The 21,296-nt window shown below is 39.5% G+C and overlaps 1 protein-coding gene across 1 annotated transcript in view; it reads right to left on the bottom strand.

The window, feature by feature from the left end:
* ube2e3 (ubiquitin-conjugating enzyme E2E 3 (UBC4/5 homolog, yeast)) overlaps positions 1 to 21,096 on the bottom strand; it is a 36,155-nt gene extending 15,059 nt beyond the window's left edge. Inside the window, exons 1-3 of the mRNA XM_056755238.1 lie at positions 20,507 to 21,096; positions 19,232 to 19,438; positions 18,134 to 18,184 (exon numbers count right to left, since the gene is read on the bottom strand). Coding sequence (XP_056611216.1) covers positions 18,134 to 18,184; positions 19,232 to 19,431 — 251 coding nt within the window. The 5' untranslated portion in view covers positions 19,432 to 19,438; positions 20,507 to 21,096. The remainder of the gene's footprint in view (positions 1 to 18,133; positions 18,185 to 19,231; positions 19,439 to 20,506) is intronic.
* Positions 21,097 to 21,296: the final 200 nt, after the last annotated feature.

Genomic DNA, 21,296 nt, shown 5'->3' with positions numbered 1-21,296 from the left:
GTGTAAAGGGATAGTTCAACCAAAAATAACAATTGTTTGATTATTCACCCACCCTCATGTAACTCCAAACCTTTATGACTTTCTTCTACAGAACATTAAAGAAGATATTTTGAAGAAAGTTGGTAAGCAAACGACATTGGACCCCATTGACTTCCATAGTATGGACACAAAACCGCTGAGACATTTATCAAAATATCTTCTATTGTGTTCCACATAAAACTTTTGAGGGTGAATAACTGATGACAGAATTTTCGTTTTTAAGTGAACTATCCCTTTGATGAAGGATGTGTGTGCTTTTATATGAAAAAATCGGGAGAACAACATTTACTAGAAACTCATTTCTAGTAACATTAAACGAACATCATTCTAATAGTCCATGAAACAAGAGCAGCATTAAAAATGTAAGACTGGAGACATCCGTACACACAGCTCCATAACGCACCATAATAACTCATTAGAAACGCTCTCCAACAGCAAACTGACAAATATGAAAAAAACAACTCAAAGATAAATGACAGAGGATATCAGAAAGATGCAAAGAGATGTAAAAGCATTGCACGCACTCTTTCATCAAATAAAACCCTCTACGCACAATGTTAGATGACCCCGGTCCATTCATCAAGCAGTACGCACAAGGTCTCGCTCTTTCAACACCAAAACGCTGATTTGAAGCAGGTTTCTCAAAGCCCTTTATTGAAATGCAGCACTGTACTCGCTAAACCGTTCAGGAAGAATTAATGAGATTCCTTCAGCGTTTCCCTACGACAGAATTCGCAACGATACTTGCCGTGTAATGAAATCATTGCAACGCTTTTCATGCACTACTGCAATCCTTCATTCAGATATTCGCTCATCATCGGCAAACATTATTTACCGGTAGACACATTGTTTTATATCAGAGAACCAATGAATAAAATGAATGCGGGGGAAAGAGCATAATGAACATAAATGGAATGAAATAAATCAATACCGACGGATAAAGCTTTAGAGAGAGTGATCTAAGAGCAAGAGAAATTAAAGTCGACCTTCTCTCAGGCTCGATGCAAATGATAATCAATAATGGTATTTACAGTCGAAAATGAATTCATGGTTACAAAACTGTACCTTTTTTCAGCTTGCAGTTAAAAAAATAAGTACACCTCATTTATCGTCACTTGAACTGTCGATATGTTTAAACAAAGAGTGATTTACGGTATCTGACAAGTAAACCACAAATCTGATGAGGAAATCTTTCACATGACATTTCAGTGGCTGATACATTACCGCGTTAATATCTTCAAAAAATTTCATCTAGCAGTCACCAAATCACAAATATTCACTCGACCCGATCCCAAATAAAGCAAAAGGAGAATGCATGGATGGCAATACAAGCCATCGGGTCGATTGACTTCAGCCGTCTGAGCAACATTGATACCGGACCCCTGAAAGATCGCTGCCTCTCTCAGCTCAGCATGAAAAGCCAGTAGGGCAAAAAATAAGCCCCGGGTCAATATGGTCTGTGTGTATAAATAAACCTGTGCTGAGACATCAGCAGAGCTAGCGTCAGCCGGCTGCATCTGCCTGTGATGATGATGAGGATGTAGAGCAGATTGATGAAGACTGACAGCTTGAAACCGCAGCATGCCGACCAGCTCGCCCTCTGCTTTACAGACAGACAGGAAGTGAGAGCTGCGCACACTCTGCTCGCCAGACAGAAAACTGAGATTATAGTTAAAGATAGTTCACTTTAGCCAAACAATCAAGCTTTCAAACATGAAAGACACAACAGAAATCAGACATAAGAATAAGTGTCAGACGTAAATTTAACAGGAGATAATATCTGCCCTTGACATATTTTTCAACAGAATCCACATATCAATTTTCATCATCACATTTCTCTATCCAGATTTCTGACAGCTACAGGTCAATAAAAAGTCTTCAGAGACAATAAATCCATAACTAGATAAAGAATACAGTATTGTGAAATATAACATTTCTGTCACTCTCATTGTCATTTTTTTTTAAAACCCTTATAAATCTCACACTGGTTAAGGTGAATTTCTTGAAGTCGAAATGTTCTGCCGGTTAGGAACCTGTGGTGAAGTCGTTCTGTGTGAGCAGAACCCTGACAGTGACGCATTACACAGAACGTGAGCTTGCTTTGCGTTGCCGATGTGAGATCTGGCTGCGCATGATGATGGGCTTCAGAGGCGCTGGAGAATAACAGTGTTTTGAAAAGCGAGGATGATAGCAGACTCAACAGACAGTTGAAAAGCATCTCGCTACATATTTATGTATTTATGTAAGGCTTGAAAGGGCATGAAACTAGTCCACCGCTAAGATCTCTGCCTAATACAATGTAGAGTAACAGTGCATTAAAATCATTGCAATCATTTTGTATTTTCAAACAGAACAATGACGTTAAATTATGATCTTGAGTTTGTAATTTTTTTTGGCCTTTTGCATCTTATATAGATAGGACAGTGGAGAGTGAGACAGGAAAAAATCTGATGAGATAGAGGGAAGCAGAAGCCGGGCAAGGACCACGAGCCGGGAACTCGGGTCGCCGGAAGGGCTGCCGCACAACATGTCGGCGCACAGTCCACTGGACCACTTTGCGCCGACGAGTTTGTAATTTTTTTAAGTGCAGTTATTATGTTTCTGCTGATGGATATAAGCACCATTAATATTAGGGAAGTAACATAATACATTCAGCTCACGGTGTGATGTGATACACGATTACAATTAAATCATCCTTTAAACAAAATGTTGAAATTGTAGATTAATTTCCAAAACATTAAACAATTTCAATTCCATTTGCCATTTTGTAAAATAAGTTATAACATTCAAGGTTTATAGAAACCAAGAGTAACTGAAAAATGCTCAACTTTGGGCAGAACGCAGCGGGCGTTTTCAGCCGAGCTCCTGGCGTTTTCAACCGTGTAAAACTGCCTCGGTGGATACAGCCCCTAATACTGCGTTCACACCAAATGGGAGTGAAGTGATTTGCGCCAGTATATTACATACAAAGTCAATGCAAAGATGCAAATAGATCAGAACTCGTATCGAGCGAGGTGAATGATGCGAATCGTGCAGCGAAAATGTGCAAAAAGAGCTAATGGCCACCTACTGTTTGACGCGTTCGGACCCTCCTTCGCGTGTTTTTCACGTAATAAAGAGCGAGGAACCCAATGCTTCACATTTGGTGGGAACACAGCATGAGAGAGAACTTCTTTAAGTAAACTTAACACATTATATATACTAACGCAGGTCACATGTCAGCAGCTCAACCAATAATATTAAACAAAAGATGTTGTCAAGCAATCGCACCAAAGCTCGATATTTTTCACAATCTATTTCTCTCTTTTTGAAATGAGCTTATTCAACACTGTTATGAATCTGATTTCTTAAAAATCACCAGAGTTTTCTCTGCCATTTAATGTGCACCAAACCCATTTATTAATCCTTTCAGTAAACATTTTCAGCACACATCTTCACCCTCTCCATTTTCATTTTGAGCCATTTTCATTAATGAATGACTGAAGAGGTTTCTGGTTTCTGCCACAATAACTGTGAAATGCAATGCAATTATCGTTGCTTTACAAAACACAGACAACTGCACAATGGTATTTTCGAGCGTTGGTCTGGTCTAGTTGTCAGCGGATATGGGTTTTCTACATTTACATGGCCAATGCTGATTTTGATAAATCAATGTGGTCGGTATAAGAAATATAATTATAGAAAATGAGAAATACACACAATTTAATTTGTATAATGTTTATGGAATTTTGCCTTAATTGTACAACATTTAATGAGGTAACACTTCAATATTGACAATTAGTGCAGCTTTTTTGTTAAACTGTTTTACTGCTTCATTAATCCAACAGAAGATTTTTGATAACGTGTACAATCAATAAAAAAAAACATGTAATTCCTTAATATTAAAATACAGTTAGCGTACAAAAATGTAGTTATTTGATAATAATTTGATTAAAGCATTTAGTTATTTTAGGTCAAAGTAAAAGAAAAAGAAAACTTGACTTATAAAGATTTATGTCTGTTTTGTCTCTGTGAAAACAAAACAAAACCACGACAAAAAGCACAGCCAATATATTTGCTTAGTTAGTGGAATGTATCTAAGCATCAAAACAGAACAGATTAAAACGTACACTCCAGTGCACACATTGAGTTATCATGTACAGTTAAATGCGGTGGATATTAAATAAAACAATATAGGAATGTAAACATATTATTACTAAACATAGGGTGTAATTGTCTCGGTCTCGTTTACCTCACGCACGACATAACAAACCACACAGCTCTCATGGTGGGATTAGAGTGACAGGTTCCTGAGTGCGGTGTAAGTTACCAAAATATCATGATAATAAATAATAAAATAAAATGTTTTACGTTTGTTTTAATTATATTTGTGTCCCCAGTTGTAGTAACCGCTGGGCTGTGGATATGTCACCTAACAGAACTGTTTGAATAAGACGTTTTTGCATGACGGAGTGTTAACTCTTACACACAACTGAATGTCACGTTAAAAAGAGAATGATGATTTGTTATTGTAGGTCTGTGGGGAGCCACATGGGGTCGAGTGCAGCCATCTTCCTAAATAACAAAATGCTAATGCACTTAGTGACCAAACCGGAGAATCTATCGGCCAAACGGAAAGAATTATCTGTAAAATCTTAATTTGGCAATATATTGGTCGACCACTAGTCTGGTCTTGGATAAAATCTGCAATAAACACACACCGAGACCCCTGAGCCAGAGGAACTTAACAAGGTGTGACTTGTTTGATGATGCACTTGTTACAGGAAGTGGGTTCTACTCCTTGCAATATCAACAGCTTTCAGGTGCAAACCACATACAGTCCCTACATGCAGCCACACAACTGAAAAATGTAGTCATTTCTGCAACCTTTGAGTTAACTAGACAGGTGTTAAAAATAATGCAACGTAGAGTTAATCTTATGATTTAAGAGAACTTGTAATACTTGATTTTGATCTATCCACTGTGGGATGTAAAAAATAGCCACACAAGTATATTTACCGGAGAAAAAAAACAGCGAAGCAATACCCCATGTGAAACATTTCTACAGTCATAACACACAGGCCATCTCACAAAAGGCAAAATTTTTACTTTCATGTCATTCATAACCTGCATTTGTGTCTATAGCATAAGGATGCAACTAATGATTATTTTGATAATCGATTAATTTGATGATTCTTCTTCCGATTAATCGGATAAAACGTTTAATTAGATCTTTTGATTATAATAACTAAATCAGAGATGGGAAAAGAATACATAACCATGAATATTGTGGACGTCTCCATAATTAACACACCAAGGCTGATGAGTTGATTCAGGTGTGTCATATTAATGGAGCCAACAAAAGTCTCTCTCAAACGTGGGAGGGAGGGGACGGTTGGCCAAGGAGATCCTTTTTTTGTAGCAAGTAAAGTGATTTATTTGTCATTCAAATGAAGTGAAGTACAGTAAAAAGTATTAAAAGTACAGTAAAAAGTATCACCTCTGCAATAAAAAAAAACCAAATCAGGGTTTTTAGTCGATTATGTACTTTGTCACAAATTGGGTTTTACTAATATAATCTTTAATTTTGTCTTCTGATTGAAGAGATGCATGCAAAACACGTCTATTTTAAACCCTGCGAATCTTGTGCCACACGGAGAGACGCATGCACGGAGAGACATGTTTGTCTTTAAAGCTGCACACCTCGCACTGCACAGAGAAAACTGCACATGGAGAAAACAGCGCACCTTGGGCTGCACTGAGAGACACGTCTGACTTTAAAACTGCGCAGCTCATAGCGTACAGAGAGACGCGTCTAAAACAGTCATTTTAAAAGGGAAGACGATACCCTTGATTTATAACTGCGCAGCTCAGGAGTGACGACACAGACCGAATAACCGCTGATGAAATACGTTGACATCTTGTTTCATTATCAATTCATTGTTGCAGCCCTACTATAGAATAGAGGTCAAAGTTGGCTAATGTTGTTTGGTTACAAACTTTCTTCAGAGCAAACATCCAGCTTCGCCCTTTTGCACACATCAAGCCCACCGCCAACCTAACATCACCCATCATGAAACCTAGACAAGCCATCTTCTATCCTCAGAGAGAAAACCACAGAACAGAGGGATAGAATTACAGTCACGCTCCAGGCTCTGTCGGCTGAGACTTGTTGCCATGGGATCTGTCGCGATTTTTAATAGCGGATTACGAGATCTCTGAAGCCCAATTAGGATCTGCTGAATTAACTTTGAGGTAAAATGGCACTGGTGGAGCGGTGATTATTAAAGAAGCCTTTCTAATGTTGAAGAAAGATTGAATTAAGCTCGTCTAGCTACAGGAAACATCAGCTTAAAGCTTGTCAAGGATGAGAGATCCGGGGAAGCACAGTTGGTGTTTTACTGTGAGGGAGAGAGGAAGTCTTGCATAGCCAGACATTTGAAAGTCTGGTCCACATCAAGCTTATTTTTGCCAAGAACTTCCTTCTTGAACAGCAAAAGACTTAAAGTGCAACAATGCAATAAGAGCCAGTTGATTGTAAACGTCTGAATGCGTTGTTATTTTGTCTACTAGGAAACAGTTACATCGCTTCCGAAGAGCAAACCAAATAGAAACGAAACAAATCTTTGAAAGAAATAAATAAAATGCACAGTACATTTAAAACCACACAGCATTAACTGTGTTTACAGTATTATTATTGTCCTTTATATTGCCATCTTTGTTTGAAACCTGTAAAATTCTTTACATGTTCGTAACCGAATAATGGCAGTACCCATCGAGCGTACAAAAGAACGCCGGTGTTCAGTTGCCAACTTTTTTTAAATATCTCCTTTTGTGTTCAGGTTTAAAATGACAAGAGTAAGAATTAAAATGTATAAAAAGAATATCAAAATTGTACCAGACACCTCAACTTATAAATCATTATTCTAAACTTACTGTTGCAAACTTGCTCAATGGCTGATTTTTGTTCATTCGTAACAAAAAAAGTTATGGGTTGGAACCTAAAGGTTTCATGTGTCATCATTGTTTTCGGGGGATATATTGACAGAAATGCAATATAATATGCATAACTGAATCTTCAGAGGTGCATAAAGACCATACATAATGAAGCGTTATGATTTATTACCCATTTCTATCTACATACACTGCATGTCCCCTTACATGTTGCTTCAACAGTAGCCCTTATCAGACAAACCAAAGAAGCTGAAAACATGACGACATATTAGTTCAGTCTTAGCCACCATATAGTGCTTCAAAAGTGGAGGATGGAGTGAGCCGTTGGTTGCACTTTCTCAACATCAACGCTAGATGGCGCTAAATTTCATATACTGGACCTTGGAAGTCTATGTGAGCTTCTGGACTGGGGTCTTTTTGTAAATTCAGTTATTGTTGTGTACCGTTTACTACATGTAAACATCTGTCATGTGAAACAGCTAATGCTATTTTTTCTATTCATCTTTTCTAAATTATCAACGTACAGGCCATTTGGCTTAACAAAATCACATGGGTCTGAAAACCGTGTATTGGGTAAATGATTGAACTACCCCTTGAAAAGCTGTTCCAAAAAATGAATGTTTTTCAATAATTCAAAAATATAAAAAAATAAATACACAATCAAACCAATACAGTGTGAACCTATCAAACAGGCTCAGCGCATGCTAAAAAAAGCTTGATGACAACAAAACACACCACAGAATTGCAAATTCAGAAAGGTGTCTCGCAACAAGTGGCGTTTTGGAGGACATCTCTTTGACAGGCCACTTTGAGCTGAAGAAAGGAACCTTTGTGGAGTTCAAAGGGGAGAATTGCGATAATGCTTAATCAATTTGAGCTGACATGTTTTGAAGGCGCTCTTCCTTTTGTGTGTGTGTTGGAAAGAGTCGGCACATTGCCTAAGGGCCCTGCTCGCTTTTGTTCCTACCGTGCAGAGCAGAGAATCTTTCTCTATGCGACCCGTGGCTCTCTTTTGTCCTAAATACGCACACACTTAGCCTGCTAGTCTGTGTGCCACTCAGCCAGGTGACCAGATCCCTAGCGAGAAGATAAAACATTTGCTTATTTGATGATGGTTCATTCCTAAAGCTTAGGTAACAGTCCTGACCCGATATTCAAATCTAATGTAAATATTATAAATAGCTTCTCCATTCACTTCATCATTTTGTAAAGCTAGTTTTGACTAATGTATCTTGCAAATCAACCTTAAAAGGGACAATTCACCAAAAGTAAAAAGCCTGTCATCATTTACTCACATTTTTTTTCTTACTCGTATGAATTAGTTTCTTTCACAGAACACAAAAACAACCTATATTTGTTGGGGGGGTTTCTACGATGCAGAAAATACAATGAAGACTGAAGCTTTTAAGCCGTAAAGAGGATGCAGATTAAAGTAAAGGAAGCAATAAAGTGCAATGAAAGGGCTGAGTGAAGTCTCCGAGTTGTTGTGGCTGTATAGAAATATCTGTTAGGAATTCAGCACATATTTTCCGTCTTTAACCAAGGAAGAGTTGGGAGACCGGTTGCAGCTGTCTGAAATCGCTCCTTGTAATCCTGACAGCGCTTTATATCACACGACAGCATTAGAAACACAAACAAGAAACACATCAGGGTTTAAACCTGAGCTCCACAGGCAGATGAAAGGCGTTTAATTGGAAACAGAACCAAAGTTGAAGTGAATGTTCCGTGCAAGTTACGGTAATACATCATATCTGTTTGTCTTATTCCTTGTCTTATCGATCATCATCAGTGTTGGGGAAATACCTCGCGTTGAAAATAAATCTGAAGGTACTACAGATACAAATCTAAAGAAGCTTAAGTTGAGGGAACAGTTCATCCAAAAAAAATCTGTCATGATTTATTCACCCTCATGTTGCTTAAAACCTGTATGTGACACTTTGTTCTGAGGAACACAAACAAAGATATTTTGAGAAAGTGGTTTTGTCCGTACAATAGAAGTTAGTTGGATTAAATTTTATTTGGTTACCAACATTCTTCAAAATACCTTCTTTTGTGTTCTAAAGAAGAAAGAAAGTCATACAGGTTTGGAATGACATGAGATGGGTAGTGATGTAAGAATTTTCTTAATGTGCAATTCATCTGTGCTCATTATTCCTAACAGAAGTCTTCCAAAGCTTTTGTCCTGCTACACTTGCAATGTCTCTTGTTCTTATAAACCTACACTATTAAAAAAAAAGCCGAAAACCATCACGGAATTGAGAATAAAGCGTCATTTCTAAGCCAAGGAAAACGACCGTACAGCTCTCGAGAACAATGACATCACCAAGATTTATTGAGCGTTTTAGGTCTATGCTCGAGATAATTGTGAAATCAGTCGAGGAGTTAATTTCATGTCACCACACTGCAAATAACCCAACAGCCAGCAGCAGACGTCGTAATATGCGGCCCCGGAGTGCCTGAGCATCATGGGGGCTATAGTCCTGGAATAATTACGTTAGGCCTCGATGGGAATATGGGGGAGGGGTAAACAATACATGAGGACCCTCTTGGACACCCCCAGTCACAAGATGAGAATGAAGCAAAGGTAGCAGAGCGAGGAAAGGTTTATAGGGTTATTATCCAATAAACATCTTTAACAAGCCTGAACAGAGGTATGGTAATTTTTTTAAAAGGCTGATACACACAAACGTTTTTACACAGAGTGTAAACTCTATGTGACAAAATGGGTGTTCCTGTATCTCCGTTGATAAAGCATTGTGGGAAGCAAGCGTAGTGACGAAAAATATAAATGCATCGTCGCACAAAACACTGAATTTAAACATTAAAATTACAGCAAAGCATACACAAACATGGGTGCAGACGATGTAATGCTGGGATAGTTTCTGTATGTGTGTGTGTGTGTGCTGAGCTTCTGGTTATCACAGTCACAGTGTGAGGTGCAACGGGGTGGTTATCTAAAGACCAGGCCACACGGTCGAGCCATGACATGACTCCTCTGTCTTATCAGCGGCGGGTGATGGAGCAATAGCCCTCAGCTGCGTGGGGGTGGGATCGTGCACCGTTAATAGGCAGAGCGGTCACAATCCCCAGGAGAAATCTATGACATGTAAACACACACGGTTTGGATATCTCGTGCTACAATAGGGTTACATTTGCGTTCACGGATTTTAGTGCCATAAACATACACAAATTTATAAGGCTGTTCAATGTGATGCCATCACATTTGAAGCGGTTGTACAATAACAGATATACAAACCTTTATCAGCTTATCACTTTAATGCCTACTCTACAAAGCTGTAAATGAGGTAAATAGTTTTGCTGTTAAGCAGCAATTTTTCCGCTCCACAAATATCTTGGAAAACCTAAGGGGAGCAAACCCGTTAGGAAAATTTACCATGGTTTTAATACAGACAAAGAGAAACATGATTTTTACACGCTCTATAGATCAGTTTGCTCATTTAGGGCTACCAGCGATTCCAAAACAATGCAGTCCGCCCAGGTATATTAATGGCTGCCCAAATATATTTGGCGTCACATTTTGTCATTTTTTATCCATCCGGATAATGACTGAATATGTGATCCTGGATGACAAACTAGTCTTACGGGTCAATTTTTCGAAATGGAGATTTTGCATCATCCGAAAGCTGAATAATTAAGCTTTCTATTGATGTATGGGTTGTTAGGATATGAAAATATCTGGCAGTGATACTGCCGGTTAAAACTCTGGAATCTGAGGGTGCATAAAATCAAAATATTGAGAAAATCCCATTTGAAGTTGTTCATCAGAGGCACTGTAGCAGGCCATCCATTAACAAAAATAAGGTTTTGATACATTTACAATAGGAATCTCACAAAATAGCTAAATGGAAGTTGATCCCACCTTAATATCCAAATGATTTTGGGCATAAAATAAAAATCTATCATTTCGACCCATACAATGTATTTTTTGGCTTTTACTTGAAAGGTGCCTGTGCTACTTAAGACTGGTTTTGTGATACAGGGTCACATATGTGATCGATTAACTGGTGGATAAACTCTTCTCTCTTTCCTGACTTGTTTCGTGTGAGTGGCACTTGCCCGCGTGTGCGTCCTCTTCTGTGTTCGCATGCACTCTCTTCCGATGAGCTCCATGTGTGTACGAGCCCTCGGCCTCACGTCCGCGAGTGTAGTTAGCTGTGTGTAGTGTATTAAATGTCACTTGCACATAAAATCAAAGAAGCGTTCATAATACAGCAACACATTGTGGAGAAAGGGCAACAGCATATTGTCGCTATATAATGAAGATGTGCTCTATTGTGGTTTTATCCGATGATGTTGTGTTTATAAATCAGGATTTTAGGAGCTGTTAAAGTGACTGCTGGTGGCATTCAGTTGTAAAATACAGTTTAATCAGACAAGATCCGAGAGAAGAAAAACTGATATCAAGTGCTAACACAATGCAATCTTTTTTCTAAATTTTCTAAAGCAATCAGATGACTCGCTGATGCTTCGACCTTGGCGCCTGATATTTTGTTTCCAGTTTTACTTTGTGAAAATTAAATGCGCTACCAAAAAACGTGGCTTTCAAGCATTCCGATAAGTGATGATCATAGTAAGGATGGAATGTCAAAAAGACAGCTTCGAGAAAAAGAGCAGTCTATGTACCAACGCTGCTCTGCAGAAACAAACAGCCCATGACAGTCCGCTTTCCTCAGGCAGCCCTTCAGACACAAGGGCATGTGATATCGCCGACTTCCATTAGATTTTTTAAGACTCCTGCTTCTGTGAGACACAATAGGCGAGATGTACCTCAGCTCTGGTCAAGGAAGCGACTGACCTCCACTTTCACCCTCAGATTAAATGACGTTTACAACCCAAATGAATTTATGCCATAAATTCTGCCTACATAGTGCGTTTGCAGAACAGGCTCAGAAGCGTGCTATCAAAAATAAAACGAAAGAACCCTGTATATCGATTATATAATCATCTTCTCCACCCGTTTTCCACATTTGTCTGTTTTACGTGTCAGATGTCTTGTGGTGTGAGGCTGTCTGCTGGACGTTTAGTGACACGACTAATAAAAAAAAACACGGTGATCTGACAGCTGGACCAGGGCCAGTTCATGATAAACACTGTCAAAAGCCGATAATAAATGTGAGCTGAGAGGGAGGGAGAGAGAAAGGAGGCAAAAAATGAGGCGTCGCTGAAGGGCTACCTTTCAATTTAGACAAAGAGATGCTGAGCACGGAATACATTTATAGGATTTTTAGTGTACAAACTGCCTATGGAGAGCCTGACCCATACGTAATAGCAGCGAGAGCACCATCAGCACAGACTAAAATAGACGGCGGGCCGTAATTGGCTACGTGATTGCTTTCCGTGATTCATGAGTATGCATCAGATCTCAATTACACAATCACAAGCCAGGAATCCTCTTTAAATATTTACTCTGAGTGCCTCAGCAGCACGCGGGCTCTGGACCTGCGTCGTGCGCAGTTTCCTTTCATTGTCCTCGCGTCTTTATTTAGCCTTAATGAAGGGGTGTTACCGCAGAGGTCTGCTGTAATGACAACAATGAGGAGAGAGTGTTACGTAGCAGAGGCTTAAAAGGTACTGAACTCCATATGTAATGGGCCTTTTTATTTGTGTAAATATCATAATGGTTTAAGAGATTTTCTTAAGGAATTGTTCACCCAATTGTTATTTTTTCGGTGAAACACAAAGGAGGAATTTGACAGTACTGGTTGATATTTTCTCATACTATAATGGCAACTGTTGAAATTAGGAAAGCATTATAAATTATCGGGCATATGGGTGTCAGCCGATAAAAGGTCATTTTTAATGTTATCGATATCGGTCGGTAATAAAATTTAAGCCGATATATAATAGCCGATAAATTATGGATCATTTTCTCTGGTTGAACATCTTTAGCTGCACGCTGTGGCTGCTCACAGTTAAATCCAGTACAGTATTGTGTTTCTGTCATCATCATTCACTTACTGCTATTTGCAAAACATTGTAGTACAGTATGTAGATATTCATGAATGTGTAAATTATAGGAACAAAAGGATATTGTTTGAAGCCTATTGCTGTCTGAATGCTATCTGTCTTGAGACCTGTTAGACTTGTCGCTACTGAGAACACTTTTCTGAGTTGCACTGGAAGAACATCTGTAATTTGTTTATTAAAAACATTACACCAGAAAAGTGTAAAAGTTAAAGAATCATTAACTAGTGAAGTAGGTGTAGTACATGATTCTTGGGGGGAGAACTTATGGTTACCTTGTTTTCACATTCCACTTTTTGCCTTTTATTTCAGCCTCAGAAAATTTTATATATTTATTTAGATACTGTAGATCGGCCAATATGTCAGTTAGCGGCTTGCAATGTTGAAAATGATCAGTTAAAGTTATCGGACAAAATTTACATATTGTGCATCCTTAGTTGAAATCTAAAATTCGTTATGAAAATTAACAATGGTTTTATTATAGTAAAAGTGTATTATAGATGTTTTTTCCACATTGATAACAATTCATATAACCATGGATTTACTAAAAGACTATGTCCACTTATACGGTTAATTTTAGGTATCATGGTTTAACTACAGTGATCATTGTTTTGGGGCTTCATTAAAATAAGGGACAAAGAAAGATGGAAATCCAACTGTCTTGAGCACAATATGTAGGCCATCTGAATATGCATGTACATGAAAAAGAGGCTATCCAAATACTGAAGGGGGTGATTTACTAATAAATTTATATTATTTGCACAAACTGTCTGTATTGTTGAGCGTCTGATTCACAACACGCCCACAGATTTACCCATACGTCATTCAACACCTTTCCTGTACATGACTTTCTTCTGTGGAAAACAAAAGATATTTGGTGAAATGATTCAGAGGTTTTTGTGTCCATAGAATGGAAAATCAATGGGGCCCAATGCTTTTGACTACCAACGTTCTTCAAAATATCTTCTTTTGCGTTCTGCATGGAGAAAAATCATACAGGTTTGGAATAACATGAGTGAGTAAACAATGAAATATTTTTTCAAACACACTGGCTTAGTATAAACAGCGAAAAAACTGTGGGGCAGCTAGCAGACAAATGTAAAAAAGACAATGGCTTCTGTTCTACTCCGCTGTCTGATTTTCAGCCGAGGCCTGAAATTTGATCTTATTGTTTCAATATCCGGTGGAGCGAGATAAAAAGACAGAGTATAAAATCTAAGCAGTGGCCAGAATGAATAATCAATGAAGAATACAAAGCAAACAACACTTCCAGGTTAATAGATGAATTTATCTAAAGCGGACGGATGGATTCACACGGCGGATCGTTGCGCATGGTTGCGTCAGAGCACTGCTAAACACCTTCATTCAGGGCCGCTGACACGTTCAACAAGCTCGACACCGTGTCATTGTGGAGGGGTCACGGAAACGCAACACCTAAAACAAGACTACAACAACAGCAGCAAGACGGGGGCCATGAAAACAGATTTTTTTTAATAAGTTAGAGCGTTAGAGTAGAGTAGTTCACCTTCAAAATGAAAATTCTGTCATCATTTACTCACGCTCTTGTCATTTTAAACCTGTATGACTTTCTTTCTTCCACAGAACACAAAAGAAGATATTTTGAAGAATGTTGTTAACAGCCCCGCATTCAAATGCATTGGTTGCAATAGAAGTGAATGTGGAGTTGTGCTGTTCCGTCACCAACATTTTTCAAAATATCTTCTTTTGTGTTCTGCGGAAGAAAGAAAGTCACACACAAAAATGAAAATTATGTCATCATTTATTTACCCTCCAGACATTCAAAACCTGTAAATGCCTCTTTCTTCTGTGGAAGACAAAATAAGGTTTTTTGAAAACCGTTGCCCCCCATTGGCATTAGTTTTGTGTCCATCCAATAGAAGTCAATGGGGACCAGACATTTTGGTAGATATCTGGGAAATCTCAGTGAATCAGTTCTTTAGAACTGTTTGGATAAATAAATAGAATTTCAGGAATTTGTGCCATCATTACATAAAAACCCCTTATCAAAATTTATATAAGATAAAAGAAGGTTTAATGGATATTTCGCATAAAAATTAAAGCGCTGCCATCCTTTATTCAACCTCATGTTATTTTCTTTCCTCTGTGAAACATGGTGTTGTGTCCAAACAATGGAAGTCAATGTTATCAGCATTCATCAAAATATTTGTGTTCTGAAGAGAAAAAGTAATTCAGGTATGCAAAGAATTTGCTACTGGTACATTATTTATTTTGTTCATTTGACAAAAACCCATCGAAACCATAATTGCTTCAATTATTTTTAACTACATTTTGACTCCAGGAATCAGCAGCTAAACAGACATAACACACAGAGACTCGTGTCAATGCCTCTCACCTCCTAAAACACATGCTGTTTATTAAGAGACTTGGTGTAATTATTTACAACATGTTACGTTTTCCCAAACGTAAGAGTTTAAACAGCGAACAGCGGCTGAACGAACACAGTGGTCATTGTTTATCTCATCAAATTTCTCTAATCTACCCACAACCAGCTACGCTGAAACGACAGCGTGGAATCATTTTGCTTTCTTCCTGCCTATCGCTTCCACTTTCTGCCTGTTCAGAACGGACGCGAGGCTTCAACTGGTACTCATCATTCATCTTTAGAGGCAATCTAAATTTTACTGTTTATTTTTATGAAGACATGCAAATTCGTGCGGAGAGAAGCCGGCCTTTTGCTCCACGGCATGAATTTTAATAGATTGCTTAAAAACGCAGAGCACACTCCATGTTGCTGTTAAATATCTGCTCCTTGAGAAGAATCTAGTTGTAAATCACAGTGACTTTGTAAGTGGCCGGACAGAAAATTCAGAGAAAACGCAGTGTTGGGCGGCACCTGAGAGTTAAAGTACTTTAAATGTTTCCCCGGATAAATTAACCAGCATATCCATTTTCCTCCTTAGTCCTGCTGGAACATGTCGTTTCAAACACGTTAGCATAACTGCGCCTGCCTAAACAGTTATTACAACAGCAGCGTGAATCCGGCGACAAATGCGTGAGGTTTACACACCACTGCTGCATCAATCTCTGAGGAAGAAAAGCCAAACGAAACACTAGCGCTGTTTATGAATAAAAAAATAAATCTCATTATTTACTCCCCCCTATGTCACGTTTTTCGTCTTATCATAAAATAGTTTTTTACGCTACATTTTTCAGAGGAATTAAAGATTATGTCTCAAGCTAATTTATATGAGATCAGAATACTTCTAGTCAGATAGACTAAATCTTCCTATTTCATACTTGGAATGGCATGAGGGTAAGCATGAGGGTAAGAGGGCCTATTCCTTCAAATCCCAGAAGTACCATAACGAAGAAATCCAAATCCATAGGACCACAGTGATATGCATTGTCCCCACAGATCCAACGCACTACCAGCAAATCAGTTTAATATGTCAGTCTCCAGGTATACCGTGCTCAAGGGAAATGCTCTTGTAGAAAAAAACCGTTCAGGGAACGTTATGGGATAAACATCTCAGCCTGCTGAACTGTGTGGTTGCACACAACACGCCATAAAAGCCACGAAATCCCTGCATTGTCAATTACCATTATCAGCATCTTTGATTCGCGGCTTGAAGCCGCTGAATTGATCTCACGGCTGGCAGAGCGCACACCATTCTGCGGTCTCTCCATTCAACCTGCCATTTTCATTTCTAATCATGTGCACTTAAACATCTTGCACAACTTCAAAAATCCCTCTGGGTTGCAATGATCTTGTAAAGGGCCAGTGTGTGTGCGAATGTACTGTCACTTGGGCATGAGCTGTCAGCTGAGCTGGGATCAGCTGTTTGAGGTCTTTATGAATTGACATGGATCAAATGAATACGATGTATTCAATGCCTGTTTTCGGACATTGGACTTGCATTCGGCGTTATCTGATATTGGGTAACTGAGACACTTTGAGTTCACAAAAAACAACAAGATCAAAGCATTTGTTTGCATGACGGGTAGAAGATTTTTTGGAGGGTTTAGATTCCTCTCGCATCCTCCATTTCAAGAAACATTATGTGCAACCTCAGAAAAAATGATACAGATAAAAGCAATCTCAGCTCTTGGACCTGTGTTCAGGTCACATTTCCTCCAAAAATCTAAAAGAAAGAAAATTAATTTTGAATAGAGGAAATGTGGACAATTTTAGGACCATTGTGATTTTTACATTTTTTCATATTTAAAAATGATTTATTTTTGGCCTTTTGCCATTATTGGTTTAGTAGGAGAGAGAGGACAGGAAGCGAAGTGGGTAAGAGAGGGGGTGGGATCGGGAAAGGGCCACGAATTGGGACTCAAACTCACCCGGAGCGCAATAGCGACATATGTTGGAGCACTTACCACAAGGCTATTGGCTCCAACGCAATATCTTTTTAATATTTTTTTATTGTTGTAATTCCAATTATTCTTGATACTTGTTGTAAATACGTTTACGTTTTTACCGTATTACCATGTTTCAAATTAACATACATTAAACCAGTACAGTGAAACTTATGCATAAATATAAAAACAGAATTTTTACACAAAATATAATTTGTTTTTAATTAAGGAGTGAAATGCAAACGAAACATGTTATTGACAAGCTTTGTAACCCAAATGACATCTAAATAAAACAGAATAGAATCCACAAATAAGAATGAATCTGAGCCCTGTCAATACCACTTAAAGCAAAAAACAAACACTTCAAGACCGTTACAAACACCTCCAACAAGACCAATCTATCAATTCAAAGGACTTGTAAAATACCCAGAAACAATCAAACAACTGCAGTTCTTTACAAAACACACACACATAAGAGCTACAGAGGGAATTTTAAAAGCTCCCTCATCTTGTTCTGGCATCTCTAGGTCAGCTCATTAAAACAGATGGGGGTTCAGCAGTAAGTTCAGCATGAGGATGAGAAATCAAAGCCATATGCTTAGGAGCAGCATCTGCCGTATTATTAAAAACACAACAGCGCCCAGACCACAGGAACATCAATAACAATAATGCCCCTGGAGAAAAAACACTATCCTTCCTAACTCTTTGAAGGCGTCCAATGCAAGTCCATCAGTATAAATTGTCGAGTGTGTAACACTCCAACAGTTGGTGCTTAAATCTTTGCAAAAGCAATCCGTTTTCAAATACGAGATGTGAACATCACGGCACATACCTGCAGTTGGGCGGCGGATCCAGAGTGATTTCTGCAAGCTCTTTCTGGATTCTGGTCGAGATAAGCGAGGAGAGGAAGAGAGAGACGGGGAGAAAAAAAGAGAGAGATTGAGAAAGCTGTGAGAATTGCGAGCAGCCAGGGAATTACACTGCCCTCTACCTCAGCTGCGTTTACTGCACGGCTGGCTCTGCCTTCAGCACAGCTAACATGGCTGCTTCCTCTTTGTTCTCCGAGGCATAACCCGAATCCCATAACAGGAAAACTTTAGCGTGCCTGTTTCTGCCCCTCTCCATCGCACTCCGCTGATCTCCACCTCAGCTCAATTCCCGCTCCCCTCAGCTCCCAACCTGGCCCTCATCTACTAGTTTAGTCACTTTAAGCACAAACGATTTTCTTTTAAAGCTTCTATGCAAATGAGGTGGAGGGAGGGGGTGTGCTTGGGCATATTTGACAAGAGCTTTAAAGAAGAGCTCGGGTGCTGTTACAAATGCATTATCAACAGCGTGTAAGGGAGCCGGGGCAGGATTTTTGACATTTTCTATGAATAAATGTTTTTTGATCTGTCAATTCCACACACATTTAGAGTCTGTGCAGTTGCGATCGGCACCGCTGACGTGGACTAAATAGTTGGAGTTCAATTTTTTAGCGCCAAATCTATCACAATGCTTTTATGTTCAATTGTTAACCTACAATCGAACCTGGTTAAAATAGGAACCGTAATACAGACAGATGAGATCTCATTTTCACTTCTCTTGTTCCTCATAATAACTTCACACAGAAGTTCTGAAGTACTTTAATCCCTAAACAAATCTCAGCTGAACTTTTGCTAAATCAAGACGTTGCTTCGTTGAAATGCAAATTGTTAATGAATCTTTGAGTTCACTGATCTAGGTTTAGTGTTTTTATATAAACCGCACGTGTCAAAACTGTCAACTGGCATATAACGAAAAATAAACCAACCCCCAATGCACTAAAGCATTATATCTTAAATGATATAAGTTTCTTAAAACACATTTTTCTCTGCCGCATTAATGCCAAATGGCACTTATTTTATCTTTGAAGCAAACCTTGCACAAAAGGTCTCCTTATCATATTTACCTCTTTGCACTGGAGGATAATTTGGCTGTTGTTTTGCTGGAGAGTTTGGTGGATTTCTTCTGCTGTTGTGGAGGCGTGGGTTGTTTTCTCTCTTCTTGTTCTTCTGGTTCTGGCACCGGAGGGTCTCTCTGATCTGCATCAGAACTACCACTGCTGGTGCTGGGGCTTTCATCATCTGACCGTTGCCTTTCACTGGACATTTTCCACCTTTGTGAAGGACGACAACAACAAGTTCTGAATCACTGGGATCACGGGACCGCAAGCATGCATAAAGTCTCCGCGGGTTTACGCAAATCGCACGTTTGCTCGGTGGTAACCCTATAACCTCAACTCTTAAACCCTTAAGTTCGTGTACACAAGCAGAACCGAGTCATATTGGATGCGCGTGCCAAGAGGGAAAGCAAACAAGATGACATATCGTGTCTGCAAAAGGAAACTTCACTAGACTATCTCTGCCTACAACCAATCCTCTCGAGAATCAAAACGAATCATATGGACTCGAGAAAACCCCCGCGAATGAAGACGATCGCGATCCGATCCAATTACATCAAAACTGTTGTCATTCTGAAGGGCAAACGTCCACGTTTTTACACGACAAGGCTTACGGCGCACACACACACATAAATAAACACTTCAACTTAATCCATTAGCGGACTGAGTCGATAGTATTTGTAAATAGCGCGAACTGCAACATTGTTGCAAGAATTATGACGTTTCCCGCGGATACATTGTAGCAGTTTTGCGCTTGACGATACGAGCTACCGCGTCCATCGCACGTTCACAAAACCCTCCTCCGCGAAAACATCTTGAGTTTTTCCTTCTCAGCTGCCGAATAGGTGCAGTGACTGTCTCCAGTCGACCTTAGGAGAATCAACGACAAAAACGCACGAGGAGATTTCACGAACTGCAAAGGAAAGCAATAATCGCACCTATTCGCAGCGAGGGGGGCTCGCCAGCGAGGCTAAATAAAACATTTCATATCCACCCCCCTCCTTCACTTTGGGCGAAGAAGGCGATATCACGACCCTGCTTGCGAGGAAAGACCGAGTCGTTCAGCGCGCACGGGTTCCGATCGGATCTTTTCAAATCCTTTGTAAGAGCCGAGAGGTTTGTTATGGTAGGAGACACTCCAGTATCAGCATGGTGTACCAACTGATGCGTGAAGTCAGTTTCGACCTCCCTTCTCTTCAACGACAGACTAAAAAAACACCGCGAAAAGACGACGTTACCCCGCATAACCCGGACTCTACGAGACCCTTAGAGGTTCTTCTTTACCTTAGACGCGGTCCTGTCCTGATCTGGGGTGGTTCGGAGTGTTAAAAATCCAGTTGAAATGGAGCCGGGAAGACGACGGTCTCCGGCCGAGCTGTGAACATTGGAGAGTAGGAAGGAGAGGAGGCGCTGCACTTTTGGTCGGAACCGACAGGTGGCGCTGTACTTCGAGTACGCGGAGGAACTCGAACCTCAGGATTGAAGGCATGTGTGTTTTATGCTTTCCATCGCGTTGGATTTTTGAAGGCAACATTTGAAATTCATTCGAGTTGGAAGAATTGACTTGGAGAATATGGGGGTGGATTACAATGGTAGGTATATACCAGCGAGGAGGACAAAAACGAGTGACAATCGAGTTTCCTTTTGAGCACGAGCGTTTGAAAAGGTGTTTGGAGATGTTGTTTGCGAGGACTCTGTGGTGAAAGATCAGCTCTTGGAAACTTTGTGTGTGGGTGAGAAGTTTGCCTGGAATTCCAGTGCAGGTGGGAGTCCCTGTACAGCAATGGATGACTTCTGTTGTCATAGGTCTATAATGTTATATAGCGTCGGCTATACTGTCTCACTGTACAATTTAGGCTGTATGAAATTTATATATTCAGTGGTCCTCTATAGTATAATGCAAGACTTCCCTGTTGTCAGAATTGTTATAGTCTATTGCGTTGCCTATACTGACACGCTGTATGGCACTTACTGTATATAGTAAGGGTTCTATATTTCTCTATAGTAGATACTGCATGTCATCTCTGTTGTCAGGACTGCACTGTTATATAGTGTTAGCTTTACTGATTGAATT

Source organism: Triplophysa dalaica, chromosome 8 (genome assembly GCF_015846415.1).
Source record: "Triplophysa dalaica isolate WHDGS20190420 chromosome 8, ASM1584641v1, whole genome shotgun sequence".
Lineage (NCBI taxonomy): Eukaryota > Metazoa > Chordata > Actinopteri > Cypriniformes > Nemacheilidae > Triplophysa > Triplophysa dalaica.
This window is presented reverse-complemented; position numbering and strand designations above follow the sequence as displayed.